This window comes from Hyla sarda, chromosome 7 (genome assembly GCF_029499605.1).
Source record: "Hyla sarda isolate aHylSar1 chromosome 7, aHylSar1.hap1, whole genome shotgun sequence".
Taxonomy (NCBI): Eukaryota; Metazoa; Chordata; class Amphibia; order Anura; family Hylidae; genus Hyla; species Hyla sarda.
This window is the reverse complement of record NC_079195.1, coordinates 220,687,795-220,710,172: the sequence shown is the minus strand read 5'-3', so window position 1 is coordinate 220,710,172 and position 22,378 is coordinate 220,687,795. Positions and strand designations below refer to the sequence as shown.

General features: G+C 43.8%; 1 protein-coding gene across 7 annotated transcripts in view; it reads left to right on the top strand.

The window, feature by feature from the left end:
• Nucleotides 1-22,378, top strand: part of LRRC7 (leucine rich repeat containing 7) — a 262,845-nt gene that overhangs the window by 222,792 nt on the left and 17,675 nt on the right. For 4 of the 7 annotated variants that reach the window (XM_056532752.1, XM_056532754.1, XM_056532751.1 and 1 more), the window contains 3 exons: nucleotides 3,843-4,097; nucleotides 5,761-5,853; nucleotides 8,470-8,544. In XM_056532752.1, the coding sequence (XP_056388727.1) occupies nucleotides 3,843-4,097; nucleotides 5,761-5,853; nucleotides 8,470-8,544 (423 nt within the window). The remainder of the gene's footprint in view (nucleotides 1-3,842; nucleotides 4,098-5,760; nucleotides 5,854-8,469; nucleotides 8,545-22,378) is intronic. The other 3 variants (XM_056532755.1, XM_056532753.1, XM_056532756.1) reach the window with 2 other exon arrangements.

The following is a 22,378-nucleotide window of genomic DNA, read 5'->3' as shown; positions in this document are numbered from 1 at the left end:
CTTCTCCCGTGCTTCTCCCCATACACTGGATCTCTCTACCCCGACACTCACCCACCATGAAGACCCATCTCTTTGGGAAAGCCTACAAATTCGCCACCACTGTACTGCACTATGAACGGCCATTTCCATCAATTCTTATTGACCACCAGTTGTCTCCTTCACCTATTGTTTCCCTCCTTTCCCTTTGTAGATTGTAAGCCCACCCGGACAGGACCCTTTCTCCCTATATACATCATTGTCTGTCTGTCTGTTTCACTTTCATTGTACTTGTTTTTGCGTTTTGGTATTTATTCTAACCCCTTATCATATGTACAGCTCCCTGGAACAAAGAGCGCTATAAAAAAATAAAATAATAATTAAATAAATATAATAATAATAATTTAATAAATAAATAAATAATGAAATAAAAAATAATAATTTAATAAATAAATAAAAATAATAATAATTGTTTCCTTCCAGTGGATAGAAATCTGTTCTGGTCATGAGATGGATGTAGTACGTGTAGTCATGTCTTGTAACAAGTTGTGCTATATGTCCGTCACATGAATAGAACACGTCTATATACACTAGAACAGTGGTGTCCAAATTGTGGACCTCCAGATGTTGCATAACTACAACTCCCAGCATGCCCGGACAGCCGTTGGCTGTCCGGGCATGCTGGAAGTTGTAGTTTTGCAACATCTGAAGGTCCGCAGTTTGGAGACTGCTGCACTAGAATCTAACAATCAATGTTCCCGTGAAATGACAGCAAGCAGAGATCTTAAAATTTCTATGTATCTAAATACGAAATGCCAAACGGTATCATTTTATTCACTATACAAAGTATTGTATTTTTAATTGCTAAAATCAGAATACCCCTTTAAAAAAAAATAAAAAATAAACTAATCACAAACTCGAAAATTGGTTTGCACATTGGCTATTCGCCGAATAATCTGCATAGCGACAAAACTTCGCCCTCTCATCTGTAGCTCGGATACTTTCTGCAGCGTTGTGTATTTTTCTTATTTATTCTGGGCTCGGCGTGAGCCGTGACCGATCTAATTACAGGTGGCACATGAGAGCATAGCCCCATGTAATGCACTGACTGCATGCGGTCTACACTGTAACGGAACTGCTGAGAACCATCAGCGGGCATCCAAATTAATAGCTTCACTCGAGAGCCTCAGGGTGCAGCCCCAACACAATGCAAAAGTCCTTGTAATTCACCGGAGATTACGTGCTGGCTGAAAGATATCGACTGCCTGCTCTATTTTAATGTGGCTTTAAGAATAGCACAAAAAAAATTAACCTCCCGGACATGAACTAATGCGTCGCAAGTTGTGTAGATATTAAGGGCATATGGTAGGACTTGCCAACCTTGGAGGTGTTACGGTACCCCTGTGCATGTGTTGGACAAACGTTCCTTCCCCTTGTAGAGGAAGGAACATTGAACGTTCTGCTTGGTCTCTGGTGGTGGCCTCTCTCTCCAATAAGAAAAGGATCAGCCAGTTGAGATCCAACATGGCCGATCGTTTTCGTCGGGAAAGTCTTGACTAAGAACTCATCCTCATTAGGGGTCAACTTTGGTTTGCTCTCAAACAGTATTGCCTATATAGGATACATGGACTCTCCTAGATCCTTCTCCATAGACTATCAAGAGTAGTGCTCTGTCACTTCCAATTTATAGGGAAAAATCCAACATGGCCAATCCTACTAGGGGGAAGAGTCTTGGTTAAGAGCTCTTCCCCATATAGGCTCTCCTTTGGTTTGTTCTCAGACAGTCTTGCTTATATAGCAAACATAGACTCTCCTATTAAGGATAGGCTATCAAGGGTAGCGCTTGGTCACTTGCAATTTTAAGGAAAAATCCAACATGCCCGATCCTTCTCCGGGAAAGAGTCTTGACTAATAATTCTTCCTCATCCTTTGGATTGCTCTCAAACAGTCTTGCCTATATAGGAAATATGGACTCACCTAGATCCTTCTCCATAGACTATCAAGAGTAGCGCTCTGTCACTTCCAATTTATACAGTAGGGAAAAATCCAACATGCCCGATTCTACTAGGGGGAGAGTCTTGACTAAGAATTCTTCCTCATACAGGGTCTCCATTGGATTGCTCTCAAACAGTCTTGCCTATATAGGAAATATGGACTTTCCTAGATCCTTCTCCATAGACTATCAAGAGTAGCGCTTTGTCACTTCCAATTTATACAGTAGGGAAAAATCCAACATGCCCGATCCTCCTAAGGAGGAGAGTCTTAACTAAGAGCTCTCCCCCATATAGGGTCTCCTTTGGTTTGCTCTCAATCAATCTTGCCTAATAGGAAACTTGGACTTTCCTAGATCCTTCTACATAGACTAGCGCTCTCAAGAGTAGCGCTCTGTCACTTCCAATTTTTAGAGAAAATCCAACATGCCTGATCCTTCTCGGGGTAAGAGTCTTGACTAAGAACTCTTCCTCATATAGGGTCTCCTTTGGTTTGTTCTCTGACAGTCTTGCATATATAAGAAACATGGACTCTCCTAGATCCTTCTGCATAGGCTATCAAGAATAGCGCTCTGTCCCTTCCAATTATTAGGGAAAAATCCCACATGCTTGATCTCTCTCAGGGGAAGAGTCTTGACTAAGAACTCTTCCCTTATATAGGGTCTCCTTTGGTTGGTTCTCAGACAGTCTTGCCTATATAGGACACATGGACTCTCCTGAATTCTTCTCCATAATAAAGATTAGTGTTTGGTCACTTCCAATTTTGAAAAGGATAGCCCAAAATGAAGAAGAGTGTCAGTTTCCGAGGTGGATTTTTTGAGGACATGCATGTGGTTGCATCAAAGCCATTAAGCCCCAGCACTCACCATGAGTGATGCAATAGCTTGTATTGTTTATTCACATCAGGTTAGAGACCGGACGCTTTTCTGCACAACAGGCCTTACTCGGCCATCTCCAATGACACCAGAGGAAGGCCTGTTATGCCAAAACTTGTTCTGTCTGTACCTTTAGCCTAACCTGACATGAATAAACACTACAAGCTATTGCATTCTACCTGGTGAGTGCTGGGACTTTCTTATTATTAGGCTTCTTTGTATTGTCCTCTATCCGTGCTGGTGCTCGAGTGGCTGTAGATCATCAGCCAAGCAATGGCACAAAGTAACAAATTCCAGCACTCCAAAGCAGGGTAAAAGCAGCTTACTTTATTAGACCAATATCCAGACAAAACCAACAGGAGTGAAGAGTAGTTGGCGTGTTTCGGCGAATGCCGAAACACGCCAACTACTCTTCACTCCTGTTGGTTTTGTCTGGATGTTGGTCTAATAAAGTAAGCTGCTTTTACCCTGCTTTGGAGTGCTGGAATTTGTTTCTTTGTGTAGATCTGGTAATTTGGTTGAGAAGATAGTAATACAAAACCTTCTGGGCCTTTATGGCCCAATTCCTTATTGACTTTACAATAGATTGTTCTTAGTTGGCGGCTCCTGCTGAAATAAAAGTGGCTGGTCAGTCGCACACATGGTCCAATACCTGCTTAGTGATGGAGATCTGGGTTTGTTACGGTTTCATTGATTGTATGACCAGTTCCCCAATCATGAGTCCACCCTGGACCATCATTTTAGATCATAGTTGGCGAAATATGGTCAGCTCTGGGGTTTACGTCAATACTTTTGTGTGCACTAGCGAAATTCAGTTATGTCGGCGGCTGTGGAAGTGTCAGAACATTTCAATTATTTCTGGTAGAATAGCCACCATTTATAGAAACCAAGGGGAACCTTCCAGAGTTGATAGATGCCTGCAGGGGGCAGATGGCGGTCAGGTATCATACAGGTGAGAGGTCCTCTTCTAGCGGAACGTGTAACAATTGCTTCTTTTCAGCTTCCTGAAGCTTTGCCTAACGGGTTACATTACCCACAGGCAGGTAGCCATATCCAGACTCTGATGGGATCGCAGAGCCTGCAGCACAGGTCACGGGAGCAGCCGCATTATGACGGAGGAATGAACAAGGTGACAATTCAGCAGTACCAGTCTCCACTGCCCATCCAGATCCCAACTGCACAAAGAGGCCCTCAGTCCGGACGCTGCTTGATACAAACAAAAGGACAGAGGAGTATGGATGGATATCCCGAGCAGGTATGAAGACTCATTCGCTTTCAGCTCCTTTGGTCCAATTTTTTCCCCCCTTCAGCAGTGTTGTATGAAATGACAAGCTATCTTTATTCTAAGAATCAGTACGATTACATTGATACCAAATGTATGTATAAACTCTGCACTGTATACATTATACAGCCATCTATATAATGTATAACCCCCACAAGGAGTTAACTAGCGTTGCTCAGCAGCACTAATCAACTCCTTCCTTGCTTGGTTAAGCTGTACCCGTTGCTGTCTGCTGTGGGCACAGCTCAGCCACAATATTTACCAGTTTGCATGAGGCGAGAGGGTAAATGTTTGCGGTGTTTGGCTCGCTTATCTCTATTGCTTAACTTGCTCTTCTCCCAGCTTGTTCTATTAACCAGTCGGGGTCTGAACACTCAGACCACAGCTGATAAAAACTTTTTTTTTATTTCTTAAGTGATAGTGCTCATTTAATAAGAGCCAAAGGCATGGGCATGCTGGAAGATGTAGTTTTCAACAGCTGGAGACACACTGTTTGGGAAACACTGCCTTAAATATATGGACAATACAGTAGACACATCTAAGTCCTGAAGCATTCTTTTTATAAAAACAAAATATCCTGAATTTTTTTGCCACTCCCACTTTCTTCACTCCCATCAGTTTTATTGAGGCAACCCATGTTACAATGTATTTTTATTCAATAAAAGGGCCACATACGCTTCCGGCGATACCGTATAATCGCACTTTATCAAAGCAATAAATCAGCGCAGACACTGACCGCACTTTTTAAGATTCAGGCCATCGAGCCGTAGCGCTTTATTACGTCCTGATAAAATTATAGGAAATTCTATAAAATTGACAGTTTTATGTTGATATATTCCTTCATATATTTTTGATTAAGAGTTCTGACTCTGAAATAAAAATGTCTGTTTTTAAATGAGTCACTTTGTATTAAAATCTGATTTATTTTACCTGTGGATCAGATATATCCTATAGAACATTAAGATTGTCTAGGCAGTGTGTTCCAACCAGTGTGCCTCCAGCTGTTGCAAAACTACAACTTCCAGCATGCCCAGACAGCCGAAGACTGTCTGGGCATGCTAGGAGTTGTAGTTTTGCAACAGCTGGAGACACACTGGTTCTTTAACACTACTCTACAAGCTGCTCCATTTTCCTGAGACAGAGCTCTAAATTTACTGCATAGACATAATTTATAACTTGCTGGCTACCTGCAGCTGCCACTAGGGGGAACTGAAAAGCTTGGAGAAGACAGAGCATTACCCTTTTCCTCTAGAACAGTGTTTCCCAACCAGTGTGCCTCCAGCTGTTGCAAAACTACAACTCCCAGCATGCTTAGACAGCCTTTAGCTGTCCAGGCCTGCTGGGAGCTGTAGTTTTGCAACAGCTGGAGGCACCCTAGTTAGGAAACACTGGTATATAAGCTGCTCTGTTTTCCCGATACAGAGCTCCAAATCCACTGCATAGACATAATTTATAACATGCTGGCTACCTGCAGCTGCCACTAGGGGGAGCTTAAGAGTTTAGTAAAGACAAAGCATTCTCCTTTGACACTATAACAGTGTTTCCCAATTTGGGTGCCTCCAGCTGTTGCAAAACTACAACTCTTGTATGTCCTTCTTATACATGTGTGACTGTCTTCCTTAATCTCTCCCCCCAGTACTGTGTAAGGATAGAAAAGAACCCAGGCCTTGGATTCAGTATCAGCGGTGGATTAAGTGGACAGGGAAACCCATTCAAACCGTCTGATAAGGTGAGTGGGCTGGGCGTCACTTGTGATTTTGGGTATATTTTTTATAGACCTGCACACTAAAGGGGCGCATTGTGATACCATCAAAGGGAACCTGTCATGCTAGGTGCAGGCAAAGAGCATAGTTACGACCTGTAGCAGGTAACTTGTCCTGAGCTTCTCCAGTTGCACCTACATAGAAGAAAAGGGGTCTCCAAAGCAAAAATGACAATAGGACCTTCTCATGTGTGGTTCTTATACTGGGGTCAGAAGGGCCTGACCCCACCTGCTACCACTGTCTCATGTAAGAGTAAGAGAAAGTTGTTGTTGGGGATCTCTTTGTAAAAAGGGCATGCTCAGCGCAAGGTTCTTCCACTTAAGTTCTACACCCCAACAGTGAGAATGGTTCCGCCCATGAGCTCCAGAGAAGGGTTCCACCCACACGCGCCAGAGAAGGGTTCCGCCCACGCGCTCCCGAGAAGGGTTCCGCCCAGGCGCTCCAGAGAAGGGTTCCGCCCACGCGCTCCAGAGAAGGGTTCCGCCCACGCGCTCCAGAGAAGGGTTCCGCCCACGCGCTCCAGAGAAGGATTCCGCCCACGCGCTCCAGAGAAGGGTTCCGCCCACGCGCTCCAGAGAAGGGTTCTGCCCACGTGCTCCAGAGAAGGGTTCCGCCCACGCGCTCCTCAGAGCTGTATGGTCAATGGAGGTCTCCATGCTAGGTCCTCGAAAACACGGCAATCTTCATCCTCAAAGGTTATCTGCCAGAAGATGTGAAGTGAAAGAATGATTGACGTCCTGAAGATCTCACGCATGATGTTTTGAAGAGCAGTCTTGTTTCTTCCAGGTTTCGGGATGTAAACCATACATATGTTCAGAAAGTTCTAGGCTTTTCTTATTGCCCTAGTTGTCCTATGTTGGGCCAAGCCAAAATATCAGTTTATGTATGGGGGAAACATTAGCACCTCACTCCATATATGGTTATGAAAATGAAAGGTCTGTTTTTTTGGGTCTTTTCTGTATGTTGCTGCTCCTGCGTTACCTACTGCTTTTGTTGTGTGTTGGTTTGTATGTTTTTTAGTCTTAATGAATAAACCTAATAATTCTAAATGGAACTAGACTCGAGAAGGGGGCAGGGCAGATGTAGAACAACATGTAAGATCCAACATGGATGCAGCCCACCATACTTGTAATATCATAGCAGGCCCCATTAGCATATAGCAGTGATTAGGTGGGGAACGGGCGGCTTAGGCCCTGCCATATCTGGGACTGGCGTGACCCCAGCAATGTGGACAAATATATTAGCTATCATGGAAATTTTTTTTGGATGGAGGTGTTTTTGAGCAGAAAAGTCCAGCTCACCCTCTGTGTTTTTGACACTATTTTTTACCTTAAAGGGGTATGAATACTTTTGCATCCAATTATTTTTTTTTTATTACACCAGAAATAAAAGACAAAAGCAACTTTACCCATATCCTTGATTATGAATCTCCTACTGTAATTGTCTACTTCAGCTCCTATGGAGACCTATACCTATTATTATCAATACTATGCATTTCCATGGTAACAGACTACAAACAAAAACCTTGCGTAGTCTGATCCTGTATTCGTGCATTACTCCTTTTCATTGGCCTCCTATTCCGCCGTCATGGGAGTAACCTATGCATGTTGTATCTGACTACTACGCCGGTTCTGTTTGTAGTCGGTAACCTCGGGGACTCATGGGTCTGCATAGGAGCTGTATACACAAAACGGTTGTTTATTTTAGAGCAGCACTACAGAACATGGTTGCAAAGAGGAGCATATCCCTTATATTAGTGGTCTCCAAACTGTCGACCTCCAGCTGTTTTAAAACTACAACTCCCAGCATGCCCGGACAGCCAACGGCTGTCCGGGCATGCTGGGAGTTGTAGTTTTACAACAGCTGGAGGTCGACAGTTTGGAGACCACTGCCTTACGCTTTGATCCTGCAGGATGGAGACTTGTGTAAAATCCCATGACCTCCCCAACATTGCATTTGGATGCATCGAAGGGTATGAATACTTTTGCATACCCTTTTATTACACCAGAAATAAAAGACAAAGCAACTTTGTCTATAGCCTTGATCCTATGGAGACCTATGCGACTACGCATTTCCATGGTAACAGACTACAAACAAACCTTGCGTAGTCTGATCCTGTAGTCGCGTGTTACCCCTTTTCATTGGCCTCCTCTTCTGCCGTTGGATGTCCGGGCATGCTGGGAGTTGTAGTTTTGCAACAGCTGGAGGGCCACAGTTGGTCCTGCAGGATGTAGAATAAGGCAAATGACCATGTTAATGGAGGGGGGGAGGGGTTATTACGGTTTCATGTATGGTTGTCGAACCCCTAGTGATCCTGTGTCTGTGAGCATTAGTACTCTGTGTGCAGTGTAAGTCCCGTCGCCCGTCTGTGTCACCCCCCCCCCCCCATTGTGCAGCACCATTCTCCGTGTCACCCGTCTGTGTCACCACCCCATTGTGCAGCACCGTTCTCCGATACAAACATCACATTTTCCGATAAATCTCCATTTATTTGATGGACACCCAGAGGCATCAATCTTGAGTAGTATTCAGCATAGAGGACTAGTGAAAGACTCCTAACCTATGTTACTTCTGACTTATAGGGTATCTTTGTTACTAGGGTTCAACCTGATGGACCAGCATATGGTGTGCTCCGGCCCGGGGATAAGATCCTACAGGTAAGATTCCCATTACTTACTTTTGTGGATGTATGCAGCACAGACATGGCGGACGATACATTGGGTTCATGGGTTTAGGCCACATCTGCATGGTGAGTGCATGGTATCTGGTAGGGACTGAGCTAAGGGGGGGGCGGGCATAGGCTTTCACTGAGGACCCTCAAAGATACTGGGTGGAGTAGATCGGAAACTTCAAGGTCTCCACACCTGCCTAGTAACACAAGGAATCATTGGGGCGCTGCATGGCAGTATTTTATGGGTACTGTATTAGGTGGCTCTTCTGTTCACTGTTTGGTTCCTGTATGATGTTACCATTTGGGTAATGTTTGGTATTATTTGCAACTTGTATGATGTTACTATTTGGGCACTGTTTAGTATTATTTGGTTCCCGTATGGTGTTACTATTTGGGCACTGTTTAGTATTATTTGGTTCTTGTATGATGTTACTACTTGAATACTGTATAGTATTATTTGGTTCCTGTATGGTGTTACTATTTGGGCACTGTTTAGTATTATTTGGTTCCTGTATGGTGTTACTATTTGGGCACTGTATAGTATTATTTGGTTCCTGTATGGTGTTACTAGTTGGGCACTGTTTAGTATTATTTGGTTCCTGTATGGTGTTACTAGTTGGGCACTGTTTAGTATTATTTGATTCCTGCATGGTGCTACTATTTGGGCACTGTTATTATTTGGTTCCCATATGGTGTTACTATTTGGGCACTGTTTAGTATTATTTGTTTTTTGTATGATGTTACTATTTGGGTACTGTACAGTATTATTTGGTTCCTGTATGGTGTTACTATTTGGGTACTGGACAGTATTATTTGGTTCTTGTTTGATGTTACCATTTGGGTACTGTATAATATTATTTGGTTCTTGTATGGTGTTACTATTTGGGTACTGTACAGTATTATTTGGTTCCCTGCATAGTGTTACTATTTGGGTACTATGTGTTTTTACTTGTTTCCTGTATAATTTTACAATTTGTTTATTGTATGGTATTATCTGGTTCCTATATGGGGTTACTATTTGGGTACTGTATGTTATTATTTGGTTTCTGTATGATGTTTCTATTTGGGTACGCTACGTATTATTTCTTTCTTTCACTGTGTAACTATTTGGGTACTGTATGGTATTATTTGGTTCTTGTATGTTGTTACTATTTGTTTATTGTATGGTATTATTTGGTTCTTGTATGTTGTTACTATTTGTTTATTGTATGGTATTATTTGGTTCCCTGCACAGTGTTACTATTTCGGTACTGTGTATTTTTACTTGGTTCCTGTATGATGTTACTATTTGGGTACTGTATGGTATTATTTTGCTCCTGTATGATGTTACTATTTGGGTACTGTACAGTATTATTTGGTTCCCTGCACAGTGTTACTATTTCGGTACTGTGTATTTTTACTTGGTTCCTGTATGATGTTACTATTTGGGTACTGTATGGTATTATTTGGTTCCTGTATGTTGTTACTATTTGTTTATTGTATGGTATTATTTGGTTCCTGTATGATGTAACTATTTGGGTACTGTACAGTATTATTTGGTTCCCTGCAGTGTTACTATTTCGGTACTGTACGGTATTATTTGATTCCTGTACAGTGTTACTATCTTTCATACTGTATAAATAGGTTAGAGAAAGGGTGTGTGCCCAATACTTTGTGCCGGGGTCTCTAAAGTATGAACTCTATGAATAAATGGAAAGTACCTAATGTAATATTGTATCCTGAGTTGATTCAGGAATGTTCCAATATATCAGCAGTTTCTGGCACTTTGTGGCCTTAGACCTAACACAATCATCCTGGATTTTGTGGAAAGGGAACCTGTCACCAGTTCTATCCTGTCTTAACCGCGGGCAGCATAAAACAGGTGCAGGCATCGCCAGGACACTATGATTTAGTCTGAGACACTCGGATGTTTTAGAGTAGTCATAGTTTAATGTTGTCAGGATAAGTAGTCATTAAAAGGGTAAGTAGTCATTACCACGGTAAATAGTCAGTACTAGGGTAAGTAGTCATTACCACGGTAAATAGTCAGTACTAGGGTAAGTAGTCATTACCACGGTAAATAGTCAGTACTAGGGTAAGTAGTCATTACCACGGTAAATAGTCAGTACTAGGGTAAGTAGTCATTACCACGGTAAATAGTCAGTACTAGGGTAAGTAGTCATTACCACAGTAAATAGTCAGTACTAGGGTAAGTAGTCATTACCACTGTAAATAGTCAGTACTAGGATAAGTAGTCATTACCACGGTAAATAGTCAGTACTAGGATAAGTAGTCATTACCACGGTAAATAGTCAGTACTAGGGTAAGTAGTTATTACCACGGTAAATAGTCAGTACTAGGGTAAGTAATCATTAGGGCGGATTCCCGGCGGCTGCTCCCAGCCCGGTTGGCTTGAGTGATGTGTCTCTCCATATAATTACACTGCTAGAGTCTCGTCCTATTGACTACTAACCTGCCCTAATGACTACTTACCCAGGTCCCAGCAGCATTTTAAAAATATGATTACTCTGAAAAGCCTGGGCATCTCATATAAAATCACAGCGTCCCGGACGGGTGATGCCTGCACCAGTTTTATGCTGCTGGCGGTTTGGACAGCAAAGAGTTAGTGACAGGTTCCCCAAAAATACATTTTATCCCCTATCCAAAGTATTGGGGATATGATGTCTGATAGCAGGGGCCCTGCCAATCGAACCCCCCACGATCTCCCTGCAGCATCCGGCGTTCTTAACAGTATGTTTACAATGCAGGGTTCCTGCATTGGGGGGGGGGGGGGTGACATCACGAACGCCGCTTCTGGAACCCTGAGTTCTAAATATACTGTTCAGAATGCCGGGTGCTGCACGGAGATCGTGGGGGGGGGGGGTATCACCTATCCTTTGAATAGGGGATAAGAGTTCTAGGGGCTTAGTACCCCCTAAAGGAGTGGTCTCATGGATAAAAACGTATCCCCTATCCACAGTATAGTCCGGGCGCTGGGGCTCCCCACAGTCTCCTGTATGGAGCCCCGGCCCTCCCCTGGAGCGGTGCGTCACAACCCTTGTCCCCTCCAAATATCTCTATGGTAGAGCCGAAGATTGCCGAACACCTTTCCCAAAGAGATATATGGAGGGGGCGTTGCGGCTCCCCCTTCGGACGAGGGGCGTGACGCGCCACTCCAGCAGAGAGCCGGGGCTCCATACAGGAGATCGCGTGGGGGCCCCCCGCACTCGGGCCTTCCACGATCTAAAACTTATCCCCTATCCTGTGAATAGGGGATATACGTTTTTATCCATGAGATATCTCCTTTCATTCTCCATTCTGGCCAGTAATATGATTATGTATAGAGGGGAGCAAGAAATCCGGACTGATTGAAAGAATTAATGAAATCTCCACCAACCTCATATTGGGATAGAGATAGATATTAGTAAACAGAGGTAAGTAGATAGATACATAAACAGGAGAATATAAATAGATAGAAAGCTATGAGATAGATACTTAAAGAGATATAGATATTTGGGGAGATTTATCAAAACCTGTGCAGAGGAAGAGTGGTGTAGTTGCCCATAGCAACCAATCAGATTGCTTCTTTCATTTTCCACAGGCCTCTTTAGAGGCCTGTGGAAAATGAAAGAAGCAATGTGATTGGTTGCTATGGGCAACTGCACCACTCTTCCTCTGCACAGGTTTTGATAAATCTCCCCCATTATGTGTATGGATTCAAAGTTCTTTGCTGATTAATTTCCTTATATATCTTAATATGGGACAGAGCTCCACATCCCCTGCATAGTCATGTGACACAATTCCTGTTACCTGCTTCATTATCGAGTCCTGAGCTCCCTCTAGTGGTGACTTTTGGCAGCCAGAAATGTAATAATTTATGATATCATGTATGCGGGGGATTTGGAGCTCTGTATTAGAAAAAAAAATGATGCTCCAACAACCCTGATAAAGAAATAATATGAACTTCATCAGAATGTTCTACCTAAGAAGCATTAAAACGTGAAGAGTTCTTTTAAGTTACACTCACTACTAAGGAATTCTGATTGGTTGTTGCCAGGAGACCCCAGAAGGGGTTAATCTTTTTTTAGTAAACACAGTAAGTGTTCCGGCTTTATAAATCTCCACAAAACAAGACGGTGCGAGGGTTTTAGTTGCTAGGTAACGTGCCTGACTGATGGCGTTCCTATTGAAATGTGTCAAGGTTACGTGAAAATAACATTTAAGCTGAGACGACCGACTTTACGTCTGAGCTCATTATTTCCTTTAGAAAAAAGTTCTCTCCATCAATATCAGTGCGATATTTTTTTGTTGCGCAGGTGAACCGTAAAATAAGCGCGACCTTCAAGGCTGAACAGCGCGTCTTACCCCCCGAAAGCTGCGCCGTTTCCTAAGGCCAATGCCCGTCTCTGTTTATACAGTAAAATACTGTATGCAAATGAGCGCGCGGCAGAAGGTTCCTCCGCAGTATCTGAGCGGACGATGTTATTCTGCCAATTATGCTTAGCAGAAACGCATATTAAATTAGTTTACAGCCATTAAACAACCGTCCGGAGCTCCTCAGCTTCTTGGCAGCCGGAGAACGTATAGGAAGCGTAAATATCCCATCTAATTTGGTGCCCGCTATGTCAGAATTTCTTTGTCAATTTTTTTTTTCCATATAGATTTAAAGGGGTACTCCCCTGAAAAACATTTTTTTTTTTTTTTAAATCAACTGGTGCCAGAAAGGTAAACAGATTTGTAAATGACTTCTTTTTAAAAAATCCCAATCTTTCCAGTACTTATCAGCTGCTCTATGCTCCACAGGAAGTTCTTTTCTTTTTTAATTTCCTTTCTGTCTGACCACAGTGCTCTCTGCTGACACCTCTGACCCTTTTAGGAAGTGTCCAGGAGCAGGACAGGTTTGCTACGGGGATTTGTTCCTGCTCTGGACAGTTCCTGACATGGACAGAGATGTCAGCAGAGAGCAGACAGAAAGGAAATACAGAAAGAAAAGAACTTCCTCTGAAACATACAGCAGCTGATAAGTATTGGAAGGATTAAGATTTTTTTTAATAGAAGTAATTTACAAATCTGTTTAAGTTTCTGGCACCAGTTGATTTAAACATTTTTTTTTTCCAGTGGAGTACCCCTTTAAAGCCTATTGTGCCTTTAAATGATAGATTTTTTCATTATTATTATTATTATTATATATTTTTTAATTTTTTCATGTTTTTTAATGATTATTATTATTTATTTTTTGTAACTTTTTTTCATATAGATTTAAAGCCTATTGTCCCTTTAAATAATAGATTTTTTCATTATAATTACTATTATATATTTTATTTTTTCATATTTTTAATGATTATTATTATTTTTTTTAACTTTTTTTCATATAGATTTAAAGCCTACTGTCCCTTTTAAAAAATAGAATAAAATTAAAGGAATTCTGTAGTGAAACATAACTTATCCATTTCCTGAAGGGGGTCCCAGCAGTCTGCTGGAAGGGGGTGTGCTGACCCCCCCCCCCCCCCCCCCCCCCCACACAGAGTGGCGTCCAACACGCCCGCTCCATGTATCCTATGGAGATACATAAATGGTGGCGTGTCGGCCATGGCTTCCTGCAGGGGCCGGAATGGCCGCTTTGGGGCCCCCTTACCGCACTACTCCTTTAAAATTTCTTTAGTGCAGCATCCAGTAGTCCAGAATCTCACATAAAAAAAAGGCCTAAGCAAGACAGGGCAATTTATTGTCTCAAGAATCACATGATCTAATAACATTTCTGCGTTCACGAAATGAATGGTGTTTCCCAACTGGGGTGCCTCCAGTTGTTGCAAAACTACAACTCCCAGCATGCCCGGACAGCCAAAGGCTGTCCGGGCATGCTGGGAGTTGTAGTTTTGCAACAGCTGGAGGCACCCCGGTTGGGAAACACTGCTATAGAAGTATCCACTAAAAGATAACTGTGATAGACGCCAAACTTTAGCATCTGTCATCCATAGCAATAGCAGGAAGAATAGTGTAGGGACAAGGACAAGAGGGAGACGTCTCTCTCTGATCAAGTACATAATGCGCCATATTGGATGTTATCAGGGGTCAAGTCCCGGGGGGAAAAAAAGTGTGGGAAATCCAATTCAAGATTTTCACTCAAGGGATGGTCCTGCAGGACTCCTGCTAATGGGAACAGTGTTCCTGCTGTGGAAAAAGTGCAGGAACTCAGTTCCCACGCGCTCCTGCAGGACTTGAGCCCTGGATGTAATGCTGTCATCCTTATCTTACTCTACCTCCACTCTCGGTTACTTAGACGTAATTACTCGCTTCATGTTGTTGGACCAGGTTATTGTCTCTATGAGGATAGCTGTGGCAGTGGCGTAGCATGGGTTGGCAGCACCAGGGGGCAAGGCAAGGTCTGCATCACCGCTCACCACTGGCGCATGCAGGAGTTTCTCGAGAGATGGGGTTTAAAAATGTTTCTCTAAATATCTCCACCCCAGAACCACATATTACTAGTGACTGGATAATACTACCGTATAGTGATTGGATAATACCACCGCACAGTGACTGGATAATACTACCGTACAGTGATTGGATAATACCACCGCACAGTGAATGGATAATACTACCGTACAGTGATTGGATAATACCACCGCGCAGTGACTGGATAATACCACCGCACAGTGACTGGATAATTCCACCGCACAGTGATTGGATAATACCACCGCACAGTGACTGGATAATACCACCGCACAGTGAATGGATAATACTACCGTACAGTGATTGGATAATACCACCGCACAGTGACTGGATAATTCCACCGCACAGTGATTGGATAATACCACCGCACAGTGACTGGATAATACCACCGCACAGTGAATGGATAATACTACCGTACAGTGATTGGATAATACCACCGCACAGTGACTGGATAATACCACCGCACAGTGACTGGATAATACCACCGCACAGTGACTGGATAATACTACCGTACAGTGATTGGATAATACCACCGCACAGTGACTGGATAATACCACCGCACAGTGACTGGATAATACCACCGCACAGTGACTGGATAATACCACCGCACAGTGACTGGATAATACCACCGCACAGTGACTGGATAATACCACCGTAAAGTGACTGGATAATACCACCGCACAGTGACTGGATAATACCACTGTAAAGGGACTGGATAATACCACCGCATAGTGACTGGATAATACCACTGCACAGTGACTGGATAATACCACTGCACAGTGACTGGATAATACCACCGCACAGTGACTGGATAATACCACGGTACAGTGACTGGATAATTCCGCCGCACAGTGACAGGATAATTCCACCGCACAGTGACTGGATAATACCACCGCACAGTGACTGGATAATACCACCGCACAGTGACGGGATAATACCACCACACAGTGACTGGATAATACTACCACACAGTGACTGGATAATACCACCACATAGTGACCGTATAATACCACCACATAGTGACTGGATAATACCACCACATTGTGACTAGATAATACTACCACATAGTGACTGGATAAAACCATCACATAGTGACCAGATAATACTACCACATAGTGACCGGATAATACTACCACATAGTGACTGGATAATACCACCACATAGTGACTGGATAATATCACCACATAGTGACTGGATAATACCACCACATAGTGACTGGATAATACTACCACATAGTGACCGTATAATACCACCACATAGTGACCGGATAATACTACCACATAGTGACTGGATAATACTACCACATAGTGACCGGATAATACTACCATATAGTTACTGGATAATACTACCATACTGATACTAAATAAACACCAGTACACATGAGCCAATATTCCCTCCATAGTGACCATATAGCAGAAGATACAAGCTGTACTGCAGACTGTGTAATTACAGAACAGTTCTATCCCGCGATTCACAAGGAGCATTGTTATGGAGTCATTCCTTTCTTTCTCCATCTGGCCTGGACGGCCATGAAGACATCTCATTCATCTCTGCCAAACTTCTTAGGTTCTGCCTATTGTGATGCCCCACATAGTAAGAGGAACTAGGTAAGTGGGTCAGGAGGGGGTCCCCCAAATTAGATACAATACATTCAAAACGTCTATAGAGCCTTTAACTTTTTTCACGTTTTTTTATGTCTGGAATAATGCCGGATAATGTATATTATGTAGACAATTAGAATTTCAATATCAAATTTATTAGAGAAAAAAAAGAAAAAATTAGCATGGACATAAGTATTAAGACCCTTTGCTATGACACTTGGACATGATTTGGAAAGACACAGCCCTGTCTGCATAAGGTCTAACAGCTGACAATGCTTATCAGAGCAAAAACAAAGCCACGAGAAGGAAAGAACTGCCTGTAGAGCTCAGAGACAGAATTGTGTGGAGGTGGAGACAGGGACAAAAACATTTTTTCCTCACTAAAAGTTCTCAAGAGCAGAGTGGCTTCCTTAGTTCTTACATGGAAGATGTTTGGAATAACCAGGACTCTTCCTAGAGCTGCCGCCCACCATACAAAGTAATCAGGCGAGAAGAGTCTTGGTAAGAGAGGAGACCAAGAGAAAGCATCTACAAAACTCTGACAATCTGGACTGATGAAACCAAGATTCAACTTTCTGGCCTCAATTCTAAGAGATCTAACTGCCCATCACCTGCCCAATACCATCCCTACAGTGATCATGGTGGGGGCAGCATCATGTCTGGGGGAAACCAGGCACTGCCCATCACCTGCCCAATACCATCCCTACAGTGATCATGGTGGGGGCAGCATCATGTCTGGAGGAAACCAGGCACTGCCCATCACCTGCCCAATACCATCCCTACAGTGAAGTATGGTGGGGGCAGCATCATGTCTGGAGGAAACCGGGCACTGCCCATCACCTGCCCAATACCATCCGTACAGTAATCATGGTGGGGGCAGCATCGTGTCTGGAGGAAACCGGGCACTGCCCATCACCTGCCCAATACCATCCCTACAGTAATCATGGTGGGGGCAGCATCGTGTCTGGAGGAAACCAGGCACTGCCCATCACCTGCCCAATACCATCCCTACAGTGATCATGGTGGGGTCAGCATCATGTCTGGGGGAAACCAGGCACTACCCATCACCTGCCCAATACCATCCCAACAGTGAAGTATGGTGGGGGCAGCATCATGTCTGGAGGAAACCGGGCACTGCCCATCACCTGCCCAATACCATCCCTACAGTAATCATGGTGGGGGCAGCATCGTGTCTGGAGGAAACCAGGCACTGCCCATCACCTGCCCAATACCATCCCTACAGTGATCATGGTGGGGGCAGCATCATGTCTGGGGGAAACCAGGTATTGCCCATCACCTGCCCAATACCATCCCTACAGTGATCATGGTGGGGGCGGCATCATGTCTGGGGGAAACCAAGTACTGCCCATCACCTGCCCAATACCATCCCTACAGTGATCATGGTGGGGGCAGCATCTTGTCTGGAGGAAACCAGGTACTGCCCATCACCTGCCCAATACCATCCCTACAGTGATCATGGTGGGGGCGGCATCATGTCTGGGGGAAACCAGGTTCTGCCCATCACCTGCCCAATACCATCCCTACAGTGATCATGGTGGGGGCGGCATCATGTCTGGGGGAAACCAAGTACTGCCCATCACCTGCCCAATACCATCCCTACAGTGATCATGGTGGGGGCAGCATCATGTCTGGGGGAAACCAAGTACTGCCCATCACCTGCCCAATACCATCCCTACAGTGATCATGGTGGGGACAGCATCATGTCTGGAGGAAACCAGGCACTGCCCATCTCCTGCCCAATATCATCCCTACAGTGATCATGGTGGGGGCAGCATCATGTCTGGTGGGAAACCAGGTACTGCCCATTACCTGCCCAATACCATCCCTACAGTGATCATGGTGGGGGCAGCATCATGTCTGGGGGAAACAAGGCACTGCCCATCACCTGCCCAATACCATCCCTACAGTGATCATGGTGGGGACAGCATCATGTCTGGAGGAAACCAGGCACTGCCCATCACCTGCCCAATACCATACCTACAGTGATCATGGTGGGGGCAGCATTATGTCTGGAGGAAACCAGGCACTGCCCATCACCTGCCCAATTCCATCCCTACAGTGATCATGGTGGGGGCAGTATCATGTCTGGGGGAAACCAGATACTGCCCATCACCTGCCTAATACCATCCCTACAGTGATCATGGTGGGGGCAGCATCATGTCTGGGGGAAACCAGATACTGCCCATCACCTGCCTAATACCATCCCTACAGTGATCATGGTGGGGGCAGCATCATGTCTGGGGGAAACCAAGTACTGCCCATCACCTGCCCAATACCATCCCTACAGTGATCATGGTGGGGGCAGCATCATGTCTGGGGGAAACCAGGTACTGCCCATCACCTGCCCAATACCATCCCTACAGTGATCATGGTGGGGACAGCATCATGTCTGGAGGAAACCAGGCACTGCCCATCTCCTGCCCAATATCATCCCTACAGTGATCATGGTGGGGGCAGCATCATGTCTGGTGGGAAACCAGGTACTGCCCATTACCTGCCCAATACCATCCCTACAGTGATCATGGTGGGGGCAGCATCATGTCTGGGGGAAACAAGGCACTGCCCATCACCTGCCCAATACCATCCCCACAGTGATCATGGTGGGGACAGCATCATATCTGGAGGAAACCAGGCACTGCCCATTGTCTATACATTTTATAAGTTGCATTTATCAGCATTAAAACTTATCTGCCATTTACCTGTGCAGGCTGCCAGTGTAATTGATGTAATAGATATGAGATAGATAGATAGATAGATAGATAGATAGATAGATATGAGATATAGATGGATAGATAGATAAATACACATATATGAGATAGATATATACAGTGGGGATCAAAAGTTTGGGCACCCCAGATAAAAATTTGTAATAATGTGCAAAAAGAAGCCAAGGAAAGATGGAAAAATCTCCAAAAGGCATCAAATTACAGATTAGACATTCTTATAATATGTCAATAAAAGTTAGATTTTATTTCCATCATTTACACTTTCAAAATAACAGAAAACAAAACAATGGCGTCTGCAAAAGTTTGGGCACCCTGCAGAGTTAATATCTTGTACTGCCCCCTTTGGCAAGTATCAATCCTTGTTTGAGGTATCTTTTCCCATTCTTCCTTACAAAAGTCTTCCAGTTCTTTGAGATTTCTGGGCTGTCTGTCACGCACTGCTCTTTTAAGGTCTATCCATAGATTTTCAATTATGTTGAGGTCAGGAGATTGTGAAGGCCATGGCAAAACCTTCAGTTTACGCCTCTTGATGTAATTTCCCGTGGATTTCGAGGTGTGTTTAGGATCATTATCCATTTGTGGAAGCCATCCTCTCTTTAACTTTAGCTTTTTCACAGATGGCATCAAGTTTGCATCCAAAATTTGCTGAAATTTTATTGAATTCATTTTTCCTTCTACTCGTGAGATGTTCCCTGTCCCACTGGCTGCAATACAACCCCAAAGCATGATTGAGCCACCCCCATGCTTAACAGTTGGACAGAGGTTCTTTTCATTAAATTCTGTTCCCCTTCTTCTCCAAATGTACTTTTTGCTCATTCCGGCCAAAAAGTTCAATTTTAACCTCATCGGTCCACAGAACTTGTTTCCAAAATGCATCAGGCTTGTCTATATGTTCATTTGCAAAGTTCAAACGCTGATTTTTGTGGTGAGGACGTAGAAGAGGTTTTCTTCTGATGACTCTTCCATGAAGACCATATTTGTACAAGTATCTCTTTATAGTGGAATAGTGTACCACAACTCTAGTGTCTGCCAGATCTTTCTGGAGGGATTGTGCAGTCAAACGTGGGTTTTGAATTGTTTTTCTCACAATCCTGCGAGCTGTTCTGTCTGATATTTTTCTTGGTCTTCCAGATCTTGCTTTAACTTCCACTGTTCCTGATGACTGCCATTTCTTAATTACATTCCGAACAGAGGATATTGACATCTGAAAACGTTTTGCTATCTTCTTATAGCCTTCTCCAGCTTTGTGAGCGTCAACTATTTTCAGTTTCAGATTTCTAGACAACTGCTTAGAAGAACCCATGGTGCTGATTGTTGGGGCAAGGTCAGATGAGTCTGGGCATTTAAAACCTTTGAGATTGACATCACCTGGTCTTCCCAGATGATGATTGAGAACAATCCATGACACTGGCAGGTCTCAGCTTTGCAAAGGGGGCAGTGCATGCTATAAATTTTGCAGGGTGCCCAAACTTTTGCAGTCACCATTTTTTGTTTTCTGTTATTTTGAAAGTGTAAATGATGGAAATAAAATGTAACTTTTGTTGACATATTATAAGAATGTCTAACCTGTAATTTGATGCCTTTTGGAGATTGTTTCATCTTTCCTTGGCTTCTTTATGCACATTAATACAAATTTTTACCTGGGGTGCCCAAACTTTTGATCCCCACTGTATGAGATAGATAGATAGATAGATAGATAGATAGATAGATAGATAGATAAATAATTTGACCAATAATCTGGTGTCAGTTCTAAAACAAATAATGGGCAACATATGTCATTCCTTAATATCACTACTGCCATCTGGTGGCCAGGACTTGCTTGTACACATTTGTCATTAATGCACAATTGCTATCAGGCTACTGTTATCTTTGAGGATATTCCGGGGTCGTGTATACAATGCACACAGCATACATTATAAATAATACTGCTAATTTCATTATTGTGAATCTGTAATTAGAATATTTAGAATTTAGTTGCAATTTCTCAGATAGTTTGCTCCACCTCCAAACTTTTATATAGAATTGTATTATATAGAATATAATTGTACTGGTAATAAAACTCTGCTCTCGGTATCCAGTTATTTCAAGTTTACCAGTCCAGACAGTCCCTGGAGTCCAGTGGTTTATTGCTCCATACAGTCCCTGGAGTCCAGTGGTTTATTGCTCCATACAGTCCCTGGAGTCCAGTGGTTTATTGCTCCGGACAGTCCCTGGAGTCCAGTGGTTTATAGCTCCGGACAGTCCCTGGAGTCCAGTGGTTTATTGCTCCATACAGTCCCTGGAGTCCAGTGGTTTATTGCTCCGGACAGTCCCTGGAGTCCAGTGGTTTATTGCTCCATACAGTCCCTGGAGTCCAGTGGTTTATTGCTCCGGACAGTCCCTGGAGTCCAGTGGTTTATTGCTCCGGACAGTCCCTGGAGTCCAGTGGTTTATAGCTCCATACAGTCCCTGGAGTCCAGTGGTTTATTGCTCCGGACAGTCCCTGGAGTCCAGTGGTTTATTGGTCCGGACAGTCCCTGGAGTCCAGTGGTTTATTGCTCCGGACAGTCCCTGGAGTCCAGTGGTTTATTGGTCCGGACAGTCCCTGGAGTCTAGTGGTGTATTGCTCCATACAGTCCCTGGAGTCTAGTGGTGTATTGCTCCATACAGTCCCTGGAGTCTAGTGGTGTATTGCTCCATACAGTCCCTGGAGTCTAGTGGTGTATTGCTCTATATAGTCCCTGGAGTCCAGTGGTTTATTGCTCCATACAGTCCCTGGAGTCTAATGGTGTATTGCTTCATACAGTCCCTGGAGTCCAGTGGTTTATTGCTCCATACAGTCCCTGGAGTCTAGTGGTGTATTGCTTCATACAGTCCCTGGAGTCCAGTGGTTTATTGCTCCGGACAGTCCCTGGAGTCCAGTGGTTTATTGCTCCGGACAGTCCCTGGAGTTCAGTGGTTTATTGCTCCGGACAGTCCCTGGAGTCCGGTGGTTTATTGCTCCAGACAGTCCCTGGAGTCCAGTGGTTTATTGATCCAGACAGTCCCTGGAGTCCAGTGGTTA